At 40.8% G+C, this 22,021-nt stretch overlaps 1 protein-coding gene across 1 annotated transcript; it reads left to right on the top strand.

The window, feature by feature from the left end:
• Nucleotides 1-3,153: 3,153 nt before the first annotated feature.
• LOC118995236 (serpin B6-like) lies at nt 3,154-19,573 on the top strand. The gene is made up of 6 exons (XM_037058188.1): nt 3,154-3,525; nt 6,617-6,766; nt 16,495-16,612; nt 17,543-17,682; nt 18,642-18,797; nt 19,023-19,573. Exons 1-6 carry the CDS (start codon nt 3,361-3,363, stop codon nt 19,428-19,430), a joined length of 1,137 nt encoding a protein of 378 aa, XP_036914083.1. The 5' UTR covers nt 3,154-3,360; the 3' UTR covers nt 19,431-19,573.
• Nucleotides 19,574-22,021: the final 2,448 nt, after the last annotated feature.

The raw sequence follows: 22,021 nt of genomic DNA, 5'->3' as shown, positions 1-22,021 counted from the left end.
ACAGTTTTACCAGCTGTTTTTCTGAAAATTGATATACAGGCAGCTTTTCCTGGTATTAAATCCAGATAACCAAAAATACATGTAATTCTGCATCAGTTTTGTATAATGTCTACTTTTATTTATATCACTATTTTCCAGGGCTCTGCAAAATCCTGAATTTCTGTATCATCAAAGCATCAGTTCTACAAAGAAGCATTTTAATAATGGATACGATCCATTGTATTGTCATGAAAAATTACCTGTATTTTGTTGTGTGTAATGCACAGATTTTTTGCCCAAATTTTTGCCTTTTTTAATTTTTAAACATTCCTTTTACTTATTTTTAGAGAGAGGGAAGTGAGAGAGAATGGGAGAGAAACATCAGTGTGTGGCTGCCTCTCACACACCCTCTGCCTGCACGCCCAGCAACCCAGGCATGTGCTCTGACTGGGGATCAAACCAGTGACCCTTTGATTGGCAGGCCTGCTCTCAATCCACTGAGCCATACCAGCCAGAGCTTTTGCCCACATTTTTGAGGGAAAAATGAAGATGTGCATTTTGCATGGGTAACACTAATTCCATACCTATTAAAATGTTTTAAATTCTTTCATTTATGCTTATGTGTTAAAAGTGTAACTCCAGAAAGCAATAACAATATCTGTATGTAAAATAATATCCTAGAATACGATCATCGGTTTGTTTCTAAATATAAATAAAGAACTAACTGAAAAAATTAAGGCAAAAGATTTTTTTTCCTGAAAGTTTGGGCAAAAAATGCGAGTGCGCATTATACGTGGGAGTTCCTCCTACGCGGCAAAATAGCGTAGTGATCTAAGATACGTATGAGTCTCAGCAAACCAGATATAGTCAGTGCCCCAATGTTCTGTGTAACGAATAAAGAAGAGTTTGAAAACACAATGTTTAAACAAGGACAGTAAACAAATGTATCAGTTATATTCACTATATAGTGTCCAGTGGCTCCTGTGAGAAATTTCCACAAACTCAATTTGCTTGTTCTCTCCTAGTGCTGAAGACCAGAGAAGTTTGAAACAGGTTTCACTGAGTGGAATTGAGGTGTTGGCACGCAGGGCCGAGCTCCCTCTAGAGACTGAAGAGGAGAATTTATCTCCTTGAATTTACAGCTCGCAGAGCTGCGTTCCTTGCACTTGTTGGTTCTCTCCCTTCCCTGGAGTTTCCCAGTCAGTGGGGTGGCATCTTACTTCAGTCTTCACAGTGCTTTGTTCTTCAGTGTAATTTCCCTCTGCCTCCCTCTTGTGAGGATTCATGTGGTGACATTTCGGGACCACTTGAATGATCTTCCCTATGTCAGAGATAATCTCACCTCAAAGTCCTTAATGTGATCACATCTGCATTCTCTTTTGCTATACAAATGAAGAATTACAGGTTCTATGGATATTAATGGGGACACCTTATTCAGCTATGAGGGGTGAAAAATAATACTTTTTATTCCACCTTCTAAGTTCTTCTAGCTGGGCTAATAATCCAATGAACAGAGACAGATTAACAGGAGAAAATCAAATTTTAATACAAGCACATGGGGAATTCACAGAAGCATGAAAATTCCAAAGACAATGAGGCAAAATTTTGTATATATTTTCATTCTGGACAAAGAAGAAGGGGTAGGGGAATGGGTTCTTAGATTTCAGCAGTGGGAAAGGGCCACTTACAGGTCATTGAGCAGCAGCCAAACACACATGGCAGGCAGATTTTTGCCTCAAGGGGACGTGGGGTGACCTGGCTACCAGGCCCCTGTTTGGTGCCTTCCTGATATGTCGTTCTTAATTCAAGTTAGGCTGAAGTGAACCTCCTTGGTTTCCTTCCTGAAGATGCAGTTTCCCTCTGCATCTCTTAGGTAGAAAAGGGGGAAGGTCAAAGGTTCTTTTCGAGTCTTGTTTCTTAATAATCACCTTAAAGTTAATACCCCAAAAGGCAGCTAGCTTCCTTTCCAGGTGGCAAAACCTTGGTCTTCTTCATAGTTTGGGGGCCATTATGTTAATCGGTGGTGATGGCAGTTACAAATGAAAGGCCTGCTGGGGAAGAATGGGTTAGCTCTGCAGTCTTCACAGGTCTTTCAGTTAGATACCTCCCTTCATGCCCCTAAACTGCTGCTCCTGCTTTCCCCTTTTCTTGTTCTGTAGGTTCCCACTCACTGCTCAGATGAGTCATTTCCCCACTGGGAAATACTAGTTTGGTAAATGTTTTGAGAGATTCTGTTCCCTCAGAGACCCCTCCTCCAGGGCCTGCTCTGCTGTGTCTGCAACTCCTGAGTGGCAGGCCCTTCCCTGCCTTTGTCCTCTCTACTGGTTCCTCCTGGACACACCCTTCAGGCTCTGTCTTGAGTGATGACTTTCAGGGTAGCAGTCCAGACATGGGGCATTGGCCCCGAGTAGAGCATGTCTTTCTCCTTAGCTTGTGATGAGAAATTTTGAGATGTTCTAAATTAAAATGACAGCAGTCATTGGGTGAGGGAGACAGAACACTTGGCCTGTTCATAGCTGTGGACCAGCTCTGACAAAAAGCTGCTCATTCTGCTGTGTATCCTGTGTTGGGATTTAGGATTGATTTCTGAGTGGCAATTTCCAAAACTAGCCAAAAGAGATAATAGGCAGGAGCCATCAAATCCCAGGAGCCTCTGCTATCTGGACCTCAGGAGCCTTGACTTGCTCTTCACACATGAACTTGCCAGTCCACAGCTACTCTGCAGGTGCAGACACTTTCTTGCTGACTCTGTGCCTACCCCAGAGCTGGCCCTGCTTTAGCTTCTCCCACCCCCTTAATCTGTAGCTACTGTCATTTCTTTTACAGTGGCTTGCATCTCTTTTATCTTAAGACTTCAGGGTACCCTAAAATGGAGTCTTTTCTTCTGCATTATAAAAACATTCAACCATCTTTTCTTATGTTACATTGTGATTGGATTTGTCTTAGGAATGATTTTTAAATTATAAAGTAATGCTTGTAAGCCCATACGACACACCAAACAATACAGAACCAGAACCAAAAGTGCATAACTCCTTTACTGATCTCTCCCCTGGGAAGCTGACTAGGGCAAGTGGCTGAGTGTGTGTCTTTCTCCATTTTCTCTGGGCTCACAGATAAGTGTGCAGGTACAAGTCCTCTGCCTTCCTCCCACAAACCAGGATCATATTATAAACTGAACTTTCCTCTTCTTTTTACCTAATATTAGAAACACCCAAAATAATTTTGAGGTTTGCCCCAAAGAAATAGAGTTTTGGATCTTCACATATTTGCTGATTGACCCAAAGTGTCAGTGGTAACTATGAACAGAGTGAGTTGCAGTCAATGTGTAAACCTATGGTTATGCAATACTGATTTTAAGTCCATTGTTTCAGACTTACCATCATGGACGCTGTGTCGGAAGCAAACGGTACTTTTGCCTTAAGGCTGTTGAGAAAGCTGGGTGAAGACAACTCAAAAAATGTGTTTTTCTCTCCCATGAGCATCTCCTCTGCCCTGGCCATGGTCCTCCTGGGGGCAAAGGGAAACACCGCTGCCCAGATGGTCCAGGTACGTGTCAGACGCCATTTCTGACAACAGTAAACACTATTAGTTTGTCAGTTAACTGTTCTTCCACCTTTCAAATCCCAAAAGACTTACTCTCTGGTAGTGTTTCGAGGCTGTGGGTAAAATGTTGCCAGGGAGGGACATGTTAGCCCTGTGCAAGTGCCCTGGGGTGAGCACCCCTGATCTCTTAGGGATGGAGTGGAACCCTCTAGTCTGGGGAACGAGTGGTTTTACCACCCCCTGGTAATGGTTTGTCTAGGAGTTTGTGAGTAGATTCAAAGTCACAAGGTCCAGGGTGAGTCCTCTGGTAGCCTTCGGGTATTAGCAAATGCTTTTCAATTGTTAAAAAATTTATTTTAATTTTCTGCCCTGGCTGGTGTAGCTCAGTGGATTGATCAAGGGCCTGCGAACCACACAATCATGGTCGATTCCCAGTCAGGGCACATGCTTGGGTTGCAGGCCAGTTCCCAGCAGGGGACTCACAAGAGGCAACCATACATTGATATTTCTCTCCTTCTCTCCTTCCCTTCCCCTCTACAGATAAATAAATAAATAAATAAATAAATAAATAAATAAATAAAAACAATTTATTTTAATTTTCTTATTTAACTGTAAAACCTTTCAGTGGTGTTTCAGTTATTTGTCGTTGAGTAAGTACCACCTGAAACATAGCACTTAAGATGAAGATTTACTCTGGATGGATTGGGTGGTGCTTCTGTTCTGCTTGGTTCTGCTGAGTCAGTGGTGTGGGGCCTCGGGCCTCTTCCATCCAGGTGGCCTCCTCTGTGGGCTGCCTCCATCCCTAGGCCTCCCACACATGGTGTCTCTTTGGTAGTGTACTTGGGCTTCTTCATAGGACAGTGTGTAGCTTACAAGAGTAGAAGCTTAAATGTGTAAGTACTTATCAAGCCTGTGTTCTGTCACATATTCTCATGCCCTACTCACTTAAGCCAGTCACAGGGCCAGAGTTGGCCCCCAGAGGGGCTGTACAGGGCATGAACGCTGAAGACACAGCTCACTGGGGCTCCTCCCTGAGAGCCAGGGTCTACCTTCTGGGTCCTAGTGGTTCACAGCCCTTGCATAGGTATATATGCATATTGTATAGCCCTTGCATAGATACACTTAACCCTCCCAAGACCACAGAGTCTAATATCATCATGGGACCATACTCAGGCTTGAAATTTGGGAGGAAGAGGAGTATTGGGCTACTCAGTGTGGTTCCTGGGTGCAGGGCTTTGTGAACTACAGAAAAATTATTGCCCCTTCACCTCCCAATATGCAGTGGTGACAATATGCAGTGGACATGCCCTTCACATGTTGTAAAGGGAGGTGTCTCAGACTGCTAGAGCTGCCATAACAAAGTACCACACACTAAGTGGTCTGAACAAGAGAATGTGCCCTGGCTGGTTTTGTTCAGTGGATTGAACACCAGCCTGTGAACCAACAGATTGCCAGTTCAATTCCCAGTCAGGGCACATGCCAGGTTTGGGGGCCAGGTTCCCAGTAGGGGTGCACAAGAGGCAACCCACTAAACATTGATGTTTCTCTCCCTCTCTTTCTCTCTCTTTCTCTAAAAATAAATAAATAAATAAAATCTTTCAGAAAAACACATTGAAAAAGCCCCAGAAAATTATTTTCTCCCAGTTCTGGAGGCTGGAAGTCTAAGAAAAGGTGTCAGCAGGTATTCTAAACAGTTGTGGGATTTCTGTATAACTTAAATCTGCTTCATCAGACAAAAGCACATGTCTAGTACCTGTTTGAGGCAGGACTCCGTGCTGGGGGCCAATGTCCTTAAGATGCTCAGAAGGCCTGTTTGCTTAGCAAGAGGGACTGTGAGGCATTTCCTTAATTTTTCTAAGGTTTTCACAAAGCAGATGTTTATCTTGCCCTTTGGGTCCGTGCCTTCGATTTGACTATTGCCCTGAGATCACTTCTCATTTTTAGAATCATTTGCCTGCTGGAGAGGCTGGGAATAAGAAACATTAGAAACATTTTTATTTTCTCCCCAGCAAGTCCTACATTGGAAATGTTTCTTTTAAATCTGCTTGAAAATGAAACAATTTTTTCTTTAGCTCATGCTTAAGTTCCCATACTTTAACCCTAGGAGCTAAAAAAAACCCACATGTTTTGGAACATCTCTTTAACCAGATTCATGATTGATTGGCAAAACATACAACCTCTCCCTTCATTGCAGGTGACAGTCTGTCCCGTTCTTCTGCCGGTACGTGCATGATCTTCCTTTCTCCAGCCTTTGGTAGGAATGTCTGCACTGCCCTCCTAGCCTCTACTCACCGTCTCCTGACCCCTTTCATTCAGCCTCTGTCAGCTGCCCAGGTTGGAAGCAAGGGCCAGACTCACTTTAGGTTTGTTATGGTACAACTCCATGTCTAGATTGCTGCATGGATCTTCTGTGGCTGAGAAACCAAATGACAATGGTTGATTGCTTTTCAGATTTTGTGGCCTGACCCCAGGGTGCCATCTGGGATCACTCATGGTCCAAGAAAGGCCTCTGTCACGTGTCTGGGGCCTCGGGCTGGCTGTTGGCTGAGGCTGCCATTCTACAAGTAGCTCTCCCCCTGAGGTGCTGCTCTCCAGGGCTTTCTACCCGACTTCCACGGGACAGCTTGAACTTCCTTACAGTGTGGTGGCTGGGGTGCAGGAGAAGGACTGTGAAGCTGCCAGGTCTTTCAAGGCCCAGTGTCACTTCTCTTGCATTCTGTGGTTAGAGCCATCACAGGACCAGTCTGCACCCAGGACGAGGGGAGAGGCTGCATCTTCAGTGTCAGGGTGGCCTGTCTTTACTAGAATGAAAAGCCTTATTTTGAGACAGATTACAGGTATTGAGCACCCAGAAGCTGGGTTTGCGAGGGGCCTTTTCTTCTCCTGCCAGTGCAGACAGGGCTCTGACTCCATGCAGGAAGTATTATAAAGATCGAGTGGCTTTAGGGTTACTTTCTGTCTTTAATGGAATGAATCTTCTTTTAAGCGTTAGTGAGGATCTGAACAATTCTTAGGCAGAGTTTAGTGTTGTATCCAGTTTCCTGAAGTCCAAGCATGCTGAAGTTGAACATTTTTATTCTGTTTTTTATTTTAGGCACTTTCTTTAAGTAAAAGCGGAGGTGCAGGTGAAGATGTCCACCAGGGTTTCCAGTCACTTCTCACCGAAGTTAACAGGACGGGCACACAGTACTTGCTTAGAACTGCCAACAGGCTCTTTGGAGGAAAGTCTTATGCTTTCAACTCAGTGAGTTATCCTTGCCATTTTTCACCAAGAAATGAAAGATCACAATGTGGCGGGGAGAGGGGTCATGTGGTACAGCAGAAACCTGGTGGGCTACAAATTTGCCCAGATGTACATGAGCTCAGGACTCACACACTTCCTTCAACTCTCAGTTTTACCCTCTGTAAAATGCTCCGTATCACCAATACTGTCTAAATACTAATGCAGCTTAAGTGAATTATTATTTTTTAAAAAGTAACATACAGTACAGTACAATTCAAGATGACTTAGACAAAACAAACAAAAGATCAAAATGCTATTTGCAATTATTATTTTTCACTTATTGGTAGCTGTTTGTGCAATGTGAGGTGTTAAACTTTTTGCCCATGTAAATACTTTCTTTATTCCAACTCAGAATTTTTTAAGCTCTTATTTGCCTAAGTATATTGTTTTTTTATAATGCCATCCATTTTTCAAAAAACACTCATGTGATATATGTATATAGACTTCTTATTTAAAAACACAAAAACCAGAGAAAGCAAGAGCACTCAAGTCTTCTTTTCTTTTTTTAATATATTTTATTGATTATGCTATTACAGCTGTCCTATTTCCCCTCTTCATTCCCCTCTGCCCTTCACAACCCCTCCCCTACCATTCACCCACTTTAGTTTATGTCCACGTGTCTCAAGTTCTTTAGATTCTATATTTCCCATACTCTTATTGCCCTCCCCCCTGTCTATTTTCTACGTACTGTCTTTGCTACTTATTCTCTGTACCTTCTCCCCCCTTCTCCTCCTCCCACTCCCCTCTTGCTAACCCTCCACGTGTTCTTCATTTCTATGGTTCTGCTCCTGATCTAGCTGTCCTCTTGGTTTGCTTTCGTTTTAGGTGTGGTTGTTAGTAATTGTGAGTTTGCTGCCCTTTCACTGTTCATGTTTTTTATTTTCTTTTTCTTAGATAAGTCCCTTAAACATTTCATACAATCAGGGCTTGGTGATGATGAATTCCTTGAATTTGACCTTATCTGAGAAGCACTTTATCTGCCCTTCCATTCTAAACGAAAGTTTAGCTGGATAAAGCAGTCTTGGCTGTAGGTCTTTGGATTTCATGACTTGGAATACTTCTTTCCAGCCCCTTCTTGCCTGTAAGGTCTCTTTTGAGAAATCAGCTGGCAGTCTAATGGGCACTCCTTTGTAGGTGACTGTCCCCTTATCTCTTGCTGCTTCTAGGATTCTCTCCTTCTTTTTAATCTTGGCTAATGCAATTATGATGTGCCTTGGCATGTTCCTTCTTGGGTCCTACTGCTTTGGGACTCTCTGATCTTCCTGGATTTCCTGGAAGTCTATTTCCTTTGCCAGATTTGGGAAGTTCTCCTTTATTATTTGTTCAAATAAGTTTTCCATTTGTCGCTCTTCCTCTTACCCTTCTGGTACCCCTGTAATTCGATGTTGGAACATTTAAAGATGTCCTGGAGGTTCCTAAGCCTCTCCTCATTTTTTTGAATTCTTGTTTCTTGATACCTTTCTGTTTGGTCATTTTTTTCCCTTCTGGTCCACTCCCTTGATCTGAGTCCCAGTTTCTTTTCCATCACTATTGGTTTCCTGTGCATTTCCCTTCATTTCAATTAGATAGCTCTCGTTTGTTCCTCTCATTTGTGACTAAAATGAACCAGTTCTGTGAGCATCCTGATCACCAGTGTTTTGAATTGTGCATCTGATAGGTTGGCTGTTCCATGTTCACTTAGAGTTATTGGCTTTGGGGCTTTGGATTCTTCTTGAGCCATAATGTTTTTGTCTGTTCGCGCCTGTTATGTATGAAGGGCAGAGCCCTAGGTGTTCACCAGGGCAGGGCAACTCAGTTTCTGGGTTGTGATGCTGTATGTGGGGGCGGGGTCAAAGAGGGGCATACTGGTCCCCTCTGTTGCTTCCCACCACTGGGGCCTGCATTGTCAGTCTCACTGCTTGCTCCTTCACTGGGTTTATCTGCGCGTGAATGTGTGACCGGCGGTTAGCCTGCTGCCTTGCACTCTCACTGGGTCTGCCTGTCGCAACCCCACACCTGGGATCTGCCAACTGCCTCCCTGGGTCTGTCTTCCTGAGTTTTCCTGTGCAACCCCACTTCCCAGGCGCTGGTTCCACCCCTCTTACCAGTCTGGCTGAAAGGTTTGTTGTTGTCGGATTTCCGCATAGTTCAATTGTCTGTGTTTGGTTGCGTTTTTGTTAATAAAACTTTGTTGTTTTTAAAATTGGTAGTCCGAGGAGGCACAGTGTTTCCACCTATGCCTCCATGTCGGCCAGAAGTCCTTCAAATCTTCTTTTTCATACCCTATTGCTCCCCTCCCTCATATGAGCTTTTATAGATTTGAAGTGTGTATCCCCCATAAATATAGGGATTTTTGTGGTTTTTTTATCTATATAATGCCATTATACCATACATATTCTTTTGTAATTTGTTTTTTTCCAACTAACAATATGACTTAAATTATTTGTATCTTAGTATATGCAGATTTACCTTACACTTTAACTATTATTTGGTATTCTTTTTTTTTTGTTATTTTTTCTTAGGTTTGTTTTTCTCATAGGAAGATACTTTCACTGTTTTTAGAGAGGAGGGGAGGAGGAGAGAGAGAGACAGAGTGAAAAGGGAAGAGGAAAAGAAACATCAATGTGAGAAAGTATCATCCAGCAGTTGCCTCCCTTGTGTACCCTGACTGGGGAATGGACCAGCAAGCAAACAATGTGCTGTAAAGGGAATTGAACTGGCAACCTTTCGGTATTTGGGAAAGCGCCCCTACCAACTGAGTACCCAGTCAAGGCCTGAGTTTCTTTCGTGTTATTTTTGTTTGTTTAAATTTATTTTTATTTTCTCTTTTTTGGTTGTCTGATATTCTTTTTTTCCCTTTAGTTTTGTTGTTGACACTAATTCAGATGTCCCCTTTTTTCCCCACTTTGCCATATCCACCCAACCTCTAAAACCCCTTCCCTCTGTCAATCACCTGTCTGTTGTCTGCATTTGGGCAGTGCGTACATGTTCCTTGGCTAATCCCTTCACCTTTCATCCAGTCAGTCCTCCCTGCTGATAGCTGTCAGCCTGTTCATGTGTCCATGTCTCTGTTTCTATTTTATTCATCAGTTTATTTTGTTAATTACATTCCACATATAAGTGAGATTATACAGTATTTGTCTTTCTCTGACTGGCTTTTTTCACTTAGCATAATAGTGTCCAGGTCATCCATTCTCCATTCTGTAAAAAAGATAATAATTCTGTCTTTTTATGTCTGCATAGTATTCCATTGTATAAATGTACCACACCTTTTAATCTACTCATCTACTGATGGGCAGTTGAGCTGTTTCCAGATCTTGGCTAATGTAAATAATACTGCTATGAGTTAAGGGTACCCATATTCTTTTGAATTGGCATTTCAGGATTCTTAAAATATATTCCCAGAAGTAGGATGTCTGGGTGAAAAGGCAGTTCCATTCTTCCATTTTTCCACAGCTGCTGTGGACAACTCCATACTGTTTTCCACAGTGGCTGTGCCAGTCTGCATTCCCCCCAGCAGTGCACTAGGGTTCCCTTTTCTCCACATCCTTGCCAGCACTTGTCTGTTGACTTATTGTTGGTAGGCATTCTGGCAGGTGTGAGCCATATGTCATTGTGGTTTTAATTTGCATCTTTCTGATGATTAATGACACGGATGATTTTTTTCATATGTTTATTTCATATCTTTATGTCCTCTTTGGAGAAGTGTCTACTCAGGTCCTTTGTCCATTTTTCAATTGTATTGTTTGTCTTCCTGGTGTTGATCTGTGTTAAGTTCTTTATATGTTTTGGAAATTACCCCCTTTTCAAATGTATCATTGGTAAATATGTTTTCCCCTACAGTGGATTCCCTTTTTATTTTGTTGTTGGTTTCTTTTGCTGTGCAGAAGCTTTTTAGTTTGAAGTATTAAATAGCTGCATTTGTTTATTTTTTTCTTTGTTTCCCTTACCCTAAGAGACATATTGGCAAAATATTGTTATAAGACTTGTCTGAGATTTTGCTGCCTATGTTTTCTTCTAGGATTCGTATGTTTTTTTTACTTACATTTAAGTCATTTATTTATTTTGAATTTATTCTTGTGTATAGTGTAAGTTGATAGTCCAGTTTCATTTTTTCATTTACGTGGGCAATTTTCCCAAGACCATTTGTTGAAGAGACTGTTTTTAGTCCATTTTATGGTCTTGCCTCCTGTGTCAGACAGCCATGGTTGACTTTTGGGCTTTCTGTTCTGTTCCATTGATCTATAGGCCTGTTCTTATGCCAGTGCCAGGCTGTTTTGACTATCATGGCCTTGTAGAGTTTCATATCAGGTATTGTGTTACCTTCAAGTTTGTTCTTTTTCTCAAGGTTGCTGAGGCACTTTGGGGTGGTTTTTGGTTCCAAATACATTTTTGGATTTTTTCTAGATGTATGAAATATGCTATTGATATTTTAATAGGAATTTTGTTGATTCTATAGGTAGTATGGAATCTTTAGATAGTATGTATATTTTAATGATGTTAATTCTTCTTTAAAATTTTTTTAGATTTTTATTTATTTATCTTTAGAGGGGAAGGGAAGGAGAGAGGGAGAGAAATATCAATGTTTGGTTGCCTCTCATGTGTCCCCTGTTGGGAACTGGCCTGCAACCCAGGCATGTGCCCTGATTGGGAATTGAACCGCGATCATGTGCTTCGCAGGCCTGCGCTCAATCCACTGAGCTACATCAGCCAGGGCTGATGTTAATTCTTCTAATTCGTGAACATGGTATATGCTTCAACTTACATGTATCTTCCTCAATTTCTTTCTTCATTGTCCTATAGTTTTCCAAATACAGGTCTTTTACCTCCTTGGTTAAATTTATTCCTAGGTTTCTTATTCTTTTTGTGTCAATAATAAATTGAATTATTTTCTTAGTTTCTCTTTCTTATAGTTTGTATTGGTGTATAGAAATTGCACCAGTTTCTGAATAATTCTGTATCTTGCTACTTTTCCAAATTCATTTATTAGATGTACTAGCTTTTTTTGTGGAGTTTTTAGGGTTTTCTATATACAATATCATGTCATCTGTGAATAATGACTGTTGCACTTACTCCTTTCCAATTTGGATGCCATTTATTTTTTTCTTCTCGTCTGATTGCTGTGGCTAAGACTTCCAGTATTATGATGAATAAGACTGTTGAGAGCAGACATCTGTCTTTTTCCTGGTTTTAAGGGAAACAGTTTTATATTTTGCCCACTGAGTATGATTGTGGCTGTGGGTTTGTCATATATGGCCTTCATTTTGTGGAGGTATGTTATCTGCTCTTTTTAAGTATGGGTGTAAAATAATCATTCTTCCATTGGTGTGCATTTAGTTTGTACCCAATCTCAGCCAAGTGTGTGGCATTTCAACATGGACTTGTAAAAGAAAGTAAGGGAGTGAAGTTTTTAAGTGAGTATTACAGAATTTTGTGAAACTGCTGTCCAAAGTGCTCTAGCCACACCACAGTGTGATACTTTATTTTTACAACTTGCTTTACTTATTTTTATCAGTCTTACAGATTTTCTAGTTGATTATCATCTTTTTATAAGCCTATTTATAAAGAAAAACAGAACTTTCAATAATCACCAAGAGAGGGTCTCAGGATCACCTGTGATTATAGCAACAGATTAAGGAATACACACAAACACACAACCAAAGAAGTAAAGATAATGACAAAAACATAAATATAGAGGGCTTGAATAAAAAAACTGTAGTGCTTTTAGAATGTGTGAGAATATAAGCAACTATCAACTTAAAATAGACTGCTATCAACATAGTGTGGTATGTACAAAGAACATGATAACCACAAACCAAATCTCTACAAGAAATATATAAGAAATAAAGAGAAAGGACTACAAACACACTGTAGAAAGTCATCAGTGTTGAAGAGAAGAGATCAAGACAAAAGAAAAGATCAGAAAACTATAAAAACATTCAGAAAGCAGTAAAATGGCAATATCTACATACCTACGAATAGCTACTTTAAATGCAAATGGACTAAACACACCAATTAAGAGACATAGGTTGCCTTAATGGCTAAAAAATAAGATCTATATGTAGGTTGACCATAAGAGATCTGGCTCAGATTGAAAGGTACATATAGACTTAAAGTAAATGGATGGGAAGAAATTGAAAAATGATAAAATATAATATGAAAGTAAAAGATAGGGCATCAATACTTGTATCAGACAAAATAGACTTTAGAACAAAGTTGGTAAAAAGAAACAAAGATGGGCTTCTCATACTGATAAAGGGATCAATCCAGGAAGGGGTTATAACTGTTATAAACATTTATGCAGCCAAAATAGGAGCACCTAAATATCTAAGTCAAGTATTGACCAACTTAAACGGAGAGATTCCTTGTAATACAGTCATAGTAGGGGACTCTGACATGTCATTGACATCAAGGGATAGTTCAGCCAGACAGAAAATCAATAAGGAAACAGGACTCATAAATGACACATTAGACCAGGTGAGCTTAATAGATATCTTTAGAACATTTCAGCTAAAAGCAAAAGCACATTCTTATCAAGTGCTCATAGAACATTTTTAAAGATAGAACACATGGTATACACACAAAAAATCTCATTAAATTAAGAAAATTGAAATCTTGTCAAACATCTTCTCTGATCAGAGTGGTATGAAATTAGAAATAAAGTATAAAAATTAAACTGCAAAACACAAAAACAGGTGGAGGACAAATAACATGTTACTAAACAGTTGGTTAATCACAATATCAAGGAAGTCATCAAAATGTGTATATCTTGAGATAATGAACATGAAAACACAATGACCCAAAGTCCTAGTCAGAGCAGTTGGGCAAGAAAAAGAAATAAGAGACATCCAAACAGGAAAGGAAGAAGTAAAATTGTCACTATCTACAGGTAATATGATACTATATGTAGAAAACGCTAGATGCCACCAAAATAGTGTTAGAACTAATGAAGAATTCAATTAAGTTGCAGGATATAGAATTAATATACAAAAAAATTATTGTACCTCTATACACTAATAATGACTGGAAGAGAAAACTCACTCCCTAACACTTGTCAGAATGGCTATCATCAAAAAATCCACAAACAACCAGTGTCGGTGAGGATGTGGAAAAAAGGGATCCTTTGTGCACTGTTGGTGGGATTGTAAATTGGTGCAGCCACTATGGGAAAGACTATGGAGATTACTCAAAAAATTAAAAATAGAACTGCCATATGACCCAGAAATTTTACTTCTATGTATTTATCTGAGGAAATTTAGAACTTTAATTTGAAAGGATACATGCACCCTTATGTTCATTGCAACATTATTTACAAGAGCCAATATATGGAAACAGCCTAAGTGTCCATCAATAAATGAATGGGTAAAAAAGAAATAATACATATATATATATTATAGAACATTACTCAGCCATCAAAAGTCAAACCTTGGCATTTGTGACAATGTGAATGGACCGTAAAGGGTATAATACTGTTTGAAATAAGTCAGACAGAGTAAGACAAATACTGTATTTGCCATGTATAATGCACACCCATATTTTTGGCCCAAAGTTTAAGGGAAAAATCTTTTGTTTTAAAATTTTAATGAAATTTTTTATTTATTTGTATTTAGATTCCTGTTTTTGGTATTATAAAGGAATTTTATAATTCCCTTATTTTCAAACATACTATGGTATGAGAAATTTTATGTAAAAAGTAGTTATACAACTAGAGTTATACTTTTAAGGCATAAGCATAAATAAAATAATTAAAAACATTTATTTAGATAAGGAATTAGTACTACCCATGTATTATGCTCCTCTTTATTTTTCCCTCAGAAACTTGGGCAAAAAGATGCACATTATATGCTGCAAAATATGGTACTTTGATTTCACTTATATGTAGAATCAAAAATAAAATAAATGAACGAATGAAACAAAAAGAAACATACAGATACAGAGAACAAAGTGATGATCACCAGATGGGTGAAGGTTGGAGGAATAGGTGAAACAGCTGAAGAGATGAAAAGTACATATTAGGACATACAAAATAATCACAAGGATGTAAGGTACAGCGTAGGAAATGTAGTCACTTATATTGTATAACTATGTATGGTGTCAAATAGGTCGTAGACTTATGGGGGCAATTAATTTGAAGGTTGTATAAATGTCTAAACACTATGTTGGATACCTGAAACTAATGTAATAGTGAATGTCAACTATAATTGAAAAGTGGAAAATAACAACAACCACAAAACAGCAGAAGAATTGGCAAAGCATGAATTATGTGAACATTTAATAAAGGATGTAACTAGATCATTTAGTAGAGTGGGTCCCACATGCTGAGGATTCAGATGTTAGGTAAAACAGTACTAATGATAACTCACCTGGTCCTCAACACAACCCTCTGAGATGCAGGTACTGCTGTGTCATCATTGACTGACAGGAGGGAACAGGGAAACGAGAATCGAAGCATCCTTTTTAAGGCCACTCAGCTATGGAGTCACAGGACTTGTGTTCATAGCTATTGTGCTATGTTGCTTTTCTTCTACACTGAAAGAGAAATGCGAAATTCTCTAATATAAAAACAATCCTGAAAAGTGGAATTTAGTACTGAGCTGCAAACTGTTCAAAAGGAATATGAGAAAACTATTCCACATTGCCCTGTCATCAAATTCATTGTTTCATTCCATTTGTTTTCCATCAGATTGCCTGCTTTTACATGGCATAATGTAGGTGTTCATTAATATTGTCATTTCACAGGTTATATTAACAAAATACAGTTTAAGCTTTTGGGGGGAGTTTCTCACACTATCTAGGATGATCTACCCAAAATGGTAGTCACTGTACACATGTGGCTATTTAAATTTCAGTATAGTTAATTAAAGTAAAACAAAGTCAAATGTTTAGCTACTTAGCAGGAGTAGCCACATTTCAAGGGCCAGTCGTCACGTGTGGCTTAGATTTAGAACACTTCTGTCCTCACAGAACGTTGTGGTGGAAGTGGTGGTGAAGAATTACACATTTCCTCTATGTTATGTGAACCAGAGGAAGAAAAAAACAAAGACAATAGGCCCTGGTTTTGAAATGTAGAGGGATCTGTGGCTCTTGCTGTGGGCAGGATTCACTTCCCAAATGCAGTGGCTTGTTGGGAGTGACAATCTGTAGTTGCTCCTTGTAGTGTCTTTGTGTTTACCTCATTGATACACAGCTACTCCCTTAAGGATCTAGCAGTTTTTGATGTGTATTTGACATTCAGATCACTATTATACTTAGTTTATAAACTAAGATCCGATGCAGCTGCAAATTGTTAAACTGGATTTCAGGTTAATTCCTTATTTATTTATCTTTCAATTTATTTATTTATTCCCCAATATTTGTATTCCTCATATTTATTTATTCCTCATATTACATGTAAATCATAAAATTATCCATGTCCTATTTGTCACAAGGAGGGCTTAAGCTCTGGCTGCTGTGGCTCGGTGTACTGAGTGCTGACCTGCAAACCAAAGTGTCACCAGTTCGATTCCCAGTCCAGGCACATGCATGTGTTGTGGGCCAGGTCCCCAGTAGGGGGAATTGGAAAGGCAATCACACATTATTGTTTCTCTCCCTTTCTTTTCCCCTCCTTTCTCCTTTCTAAACATAAATAAATAAAATCTTTTTAAAAAAGGCTTAAGCAGGTGATGTTGCTTGTTTTTCTGAGTGTGCAATTGTGTTGCTGTCTCTCCCAGTCTTTCAAAGACTCCTGCCACAAATTCTACCAAGCAGAGATGGAAGAGCTCGACTTCTTCAAAGCCGCAGAGGAGGCCAGGACACACATAAACTCCTGGGTAGCAAAGAAGACAGAAGGTGAAAATATATTGTTATTCTATTTTAATAGTATTTTAATCAATTTTACTGTCAGTTTCTTCATAAGAACATCAAGTGTAAATGAATATTTTTTTTCTCAAAATAACTGTAAACTGCCCTCGCTGGGTAGATCAGTTCATAAGAGCATCACCCTGAGATGCCAAGATTTTGGGTTTGATCCCAGTCAGGGCATATACAAGAATCAACGAATGAATGTGTAAGTGAAAGAACAAATCTGTGTCTGTTTGTTTATCTCCCGGACAAAACTTCTCTCCCCTCCCCTCCCCATTCTCCTCCCCCTCCCTCTCACTCTCCTGTTCTTCTCTCTCTTTACGATCCATAAATTTAAAAAGTTGTAAAAACTGTAAACCTTTAAACTTCACTGACAATGCATGATTATTTGCTCTAGCATTTTCCTGCTCTTATCAAAATACATGTCATGTCTCTAAATACCCAGTACACCTCTTCCAGAACAATCCACACTTTGAATTTTGTTGTTGCTCATGTTAATCTAGTTCTTCTTTTTCAGAAATAGTGCACAGAAGAGCTTGGACACAGGTCTCAGGCTGTCTTCCTGTGCAGCGTGGCTCATGCTCTGCAGAGTCCTATGCAGAATGCTCAGGGCACCCTCCCCTCATGATGATTCTTCCTCTGAACTGTTCTCTACTCTTGCTATGAACTTGGACCTTTCTTTAGGCACTAGGCATTCCTATCTCACTCGTGATGAATTCATCCTGCATGTATTACTGTGTTAATTTCCATGTTTTATTCATGTGGCGGTGTTTTTAAATTACCCCTTTACACGGTGATATGTGGGGAACCATGAACTCCTTTATCTGAGTACTTGTTCGTACAAGGGGATGGCCCAATCTGAATATTATTCCTAAAGCATACTTCTTAATTAACTAGTTCTGTAATTCTATTTTTCAGGTAAAATTACAGACTTGCTGTCTCCAAATTCAGTTAATGCTGATACTCATCTGGTTCTGGTGAATGCCATCTACTTCAAAGGAAACTGGGATATTCAGTTTAAGAAAGAAACCAAAGAAAGATTATTTAAAATCAGCAAGGTGGAAATTTTGCAATAACAATGGAGATTCTTAGAAAGAGTCCCTGTGTTCAAGGGCGTGGGCTCTCAGTCTTGGGGACGAGCTTGGGGGCCTGGTTTGCCTGCAGCACCATCAGGGGGCTCCTGTGGCTCGAGCAGATGAAGGGAGGTGGGAACAGAGGGCGGAGGGGACCGAGCTCTTGTCACAGTTATGAGTTGCTCTTAGGACTTGAGTTTTCACTCCTTTGGAGTGGAGGGGAGCCATGGAAATGTGTTTAGTCAAAGAGTAATGTGGTCTGATTTAATGTGGGATTTATCGGATCCCTCTGGCCACTGGGTGAACAAATCAGAAGGAGGCAGGATACTTTGGTGTCTTTTAGGAGGTCATCCCAGTGACCAGGCCTAGGCTGATAGTAGTGGAGGTAGAAAGAGCAAGTCAGATTGTTGTTATATTTTAAATGAGCCAGGATGATTTATGAATGATTCCGATGTGAGTTGTGAATGACAGGAGTCAGAAATATGCCAGGGATTTTGATAACAGGACAAGTGGCAAAGGCATCAACTGAGATGGGAAAGTGTAGATGGAGCAGACTTGGAAGGGAGTATGAGGAGCCCAGTGTGACATGTGGCAGTGCAGTTTTCTTTTATGTCCAATCGCAGGTGTCAAGTAGGCAGTATAATATGTGAATATTGAGTACAGGGGACAGGTCCCAGCTAGAATCATAAATTTGGGAATGCTACTTAAAGTCACAAGACCGAATGATGGCACCAAGGGAGAAGCAGTGTAAGGAGTGAGCCCTGGTTACCTGAGTGACCAGAGGTTGAGGGAATGAATTCACACCAGCAAAAGAGGGGCCTGATGGGTTGTGGAAGCCAAGAAAGTATTTCTAGGGGCCTAGAGTAACCAGCTTTGCTGGTTGGTTCAATACGTAAACTGGGGGTTGTTTTAACTTACAGTTTATCCTTTTTTATTTTTAACAGAATGAGGAGAAGCCTGTGCAAATGATGTTTAAGAGCTCTACCTTTAAAATGACTTACATAGGAGAAATATTCACCAAAATTCTGGTGCTGCCATATGTTGGCAAAGAGCTGAATATGATCATCATGCTTCCTGATGAAAACGTCGATCTGGAAATGGTAATGAGAATGAGCGCTAAGGACCAATGGTGCTGTCATGGCGAGGAGATTACACTTGCATTTCTGCTTAGCAGTTTCCCACTTTTCCCAGTGATATTTCTGAAGTAGTGTAACATCCCATTACTGCCCTCCCGTACCGCACAGCATACAGCACTCACTTCATAGCATGGCTTCTCTTGGGCAGCACTGTTGTAGATCATAAACTCTTTGACCCTCTTCTTTTAGGTGGAAAAAAACCTTACCTATGAGAAATTCATAGAATGGACCAGGCCAGATACCATGGATGAAAAAGAGGTGGATGTGTCCCTGCCTAGATTTAAACTGGAGGAGAATTACGATTTGGAGGATGTACTTCGCTCTCTGGGCATGACTGACGCCTTTGAGCCAGCCACAGCAGACTTCTCTGGAATGTCACCTGTGAGAGACCTGTTTCTGTCCAAGGTCGTGCACAAGTCCTTTGTGGAGGTCAACCAGGAAGGCACAGAGGCTGCAGCTGCCACTCTCGCCTTGATAGTGATTGGATGTGCAAGTTTCCCCACCAACAGATTCTGTGCTGACCACCCCTTCCTTTTCTTTATTCAGCACAGCAAAACCAACAGTATTCTGTTCTGTGGCCGATTCTCCTCCCCATAAGGAAATGGTCAGCTCTGCCTGTAGCCCTACTTCTGTCTCCTACTGACCCACTTTTCCTCTGACACTTTACAATGTGCCTGACCCAAAGTGACCTTTGATAACAATCCAAAAATAAAGGGCCTGATTTTGAAGTTGCATGTTTAGAACTCTGTGTATTCATGTGTTCACGTGTCAGTGCTTTCCAGGGTCTGAAATGACCACTCAGGAGGGTCTGTGGTCACACTGGCAAAGCAGCACTGGCTGCTTAGCAGGTTCTCTCCCCTGTGTGAGAGGGGTCCCCCCCATTCTCATACCTGTGCAAGGCCTCAGGGGTTCACTTGGGGGCAGAGTGCTGTGCTCACGGGGCTGTGCAGCTTTTCTCCAGGTTCAAGGGTGTTGGTGGTCATTCTCTCTCTTCTCTACACATTGGCACTACTGGTGAGATACTAGTGCGGAACAGGGACTATGGGTTACCATGGGAAGCAGGGCTCAGAGACCCTCAGCAGGGAGCTCTATTGCAAAACTTGTGGCAAGCTCTCCAGAAGCCAGCACAGGAGCAAGGAGAGCAGTTACCTAGGCTCCCAATCAGTCCCATTTCCCACATGTGTTTCTGCCTTTATTGTAACTTGCTTTTGTGATCTGTTGTCACATACCTGTGCAAATGCACAACCACCCCCTCCCCTGAAAAGTTAGATTGCTAGCAGGGGCCAGAGATAGGTTGGTTCAGTATTGTAATTTACAACAACATGAGTACACACCAAATGATTTTCTATTTTACTGCAAGTATTAGAATAAAAGAGGTGGCTTAGGTTTCTGCAGGAACTTGGTGACTTGCTAGAAATGTGATCACTGTGCTCAGTGATACAGGAACCAGTTGAAGTGTGAAGTTTACGAGGCAGAGCTGGGCTGTGTCCTTGGAGACAGCAGCAAGGACTGCCCCACTGTCCTATTTGCAGTCATCCAGAGCCCGGCTTCCATCTAAATTAACTGGTGTGATGGGTGTTTTCATTCTGTCCCTGGTGTCCTTTCCCAGGTGTAGTCAAGTGAGCAACTTAGCTGTGGGGAGTGACTGGGACTGTGGAAACATTGGTATTATGAGTGTGATGAGAAGAGGAAAGGGTTAGGAGGGGTGGCTGGTTTTGTCACCACCCCCTGCTCAGTGCTAAGTGGACTTGCCATGTTTTGTACAATAGTCTCTACCTAACCTTTCAGGTGCCAAGGCATCTTCCCTTTTGTTGGATGAGAACCTTAAGGCACATCAGGAGTGAGCTATGAAAATGAATGCCAGTGGTTCTGTTATAGACCTATATCATACAGGTAAGAACTTTGCTGTGAAAAAAGTCATAATGTACACAAAATAAACAACATGCATTCTTCTCTAAAGGGCTCTTTTTAAAAATCATTTTTAAGAGATTTATGTTTCGAAGGGAAGGGAGGGAGAGAAACATCCCTCTCCTGCACCCCCTCCTGGGGACGTGGCCTGCAGCCCAGACATGTGCCCTGATTGGGAATCAAACTGGCAACCCTTTGCTTCGAAGGCGGGCACTCAGTCCACTGAGCCTCACCAGCCAGGGCTGCATTTCTCATTTTTAATTATACTTGATGTACATTATCATATTAGTCTCAGGTTGCACCTTTCTGATTAGACATCATATAAGTGATCGTCCTGATAAATCTCTCACACTATACATTGTTAGATTATTACTGAGCATATTCTCTATGCTCTACTTTATATCCTCATGACTATTCTGTAACAAGTATTTTGCATTTAATCCTCTAATCTTTTTGCCCATCCCTTCACTCTCAGTGCCAGTCTGGTAACTGTCAAACATGTTCTCTATGAGTCTGTTTCTGTTCCTCTTTTGTTTTTTTGGATTCAGTTGTTGATAGATGTGTTTATATTGCCATCTTATTATTCAGATATTTAATGTTCATAAAGAAGACCCTTTAACATTTCATATAATACTGGTTTGGTGGTGAACTTTACTTTAGTGTTTTCCTATCCAGGAAGCTCATTTATCTTTCCATTATAAATGATGACTTTTTGGGGTAAAGTAATCTTGGTTGTAGATCCTTGATTTTCACCACTTTTAATATTTCTTGCAAGTTCCTTCTGGCCTCGAAGTTCCTTTTGAGAAATCAACTGATATATTTATGGAGCAATCCACTTCTCTGTGTTATGGAGCTGTATGTGGGGGAGGGGTCAGAGAGGGAACAATGCCACTTGCTTGGCTCTTGCCGCACTCTCAATCACTTCCTCCACTACCTATAAGCAAACTGGGCCTTTCTGGTGCTGATTCCTGGGTGGGTGGGTTTGTGTACATTTGAGGATCCTGTGGGTCTCTGCTGTGAACTGTCCTGTGAGGCTGGGAGTTTCTCCCACTGCAGACTTGGGTTGTGCGGTCTGTCTTGCTCTACAGCTGTTCCTCTCGGCTTACCCGTACATGAATGTGGAATTGCCCCATCCACCAGTCGCCACCTCACCCAAAGTCTGCCAGCTGCCTCTGTGCAGCATGCCTTCTCCACCCCAGCTGCCCATCCCTGCCACTCCGACCTGTCTCCATTAATGTTTCTTTTCTAATGCCTTGGTTCTTTAGCTTTTATACAGTTCA

Source organism: Sturnira hondurensis, unplaced genomic scaffold, assembly GCF_014824575.4.
Source record: "Sturnira hondurensis isolate 20B ecotype Veracruz unplaced genomic scaffold, ASM1482457v3 Scaffold0010005, whole genome shotgun sequence".
In the NCBI taxonomy this organism is placed as follows: Eukaryota; Metazoa; Chordata; class Mammalia; order Chiroptera; family Phyllostomidae; genus Sturnira; species Sturnira hondurensis.
The sequence above is the reverse complement of the archived record's forward strand: the minus strand, read 5'-3'. Positions and strand labels throughout refer to the sequence as shown.

What these genes read in the sequence shown, in the direction of transcription:
- LOC118995236 (XM_037058188.1), top strand. Translation starts at nt 3,361, where the DNA reads ATGGACGCTGTGTCGGAAGCAAACGGTACTTTTGCCTTAAGGCTGTTG. An exon ending in GGTAGCAAAGAAGACAGAAG is followed by an intron (nt 16,613 to 17,542) that starts GTGAAAATATAT and finishes TCTATTTTTCAG; the next exon opens with GTAAAATTACAGACTTGCTG. An exon ending in GATTATTTAAAATCAGCAAG is followed by an intron (nt 17,683 to 18,641) that starts GTGGAAATTTTG and finishes TATTTTTAACAG; the next exon opens with AATGAGGAGAAGCCTGTGCA.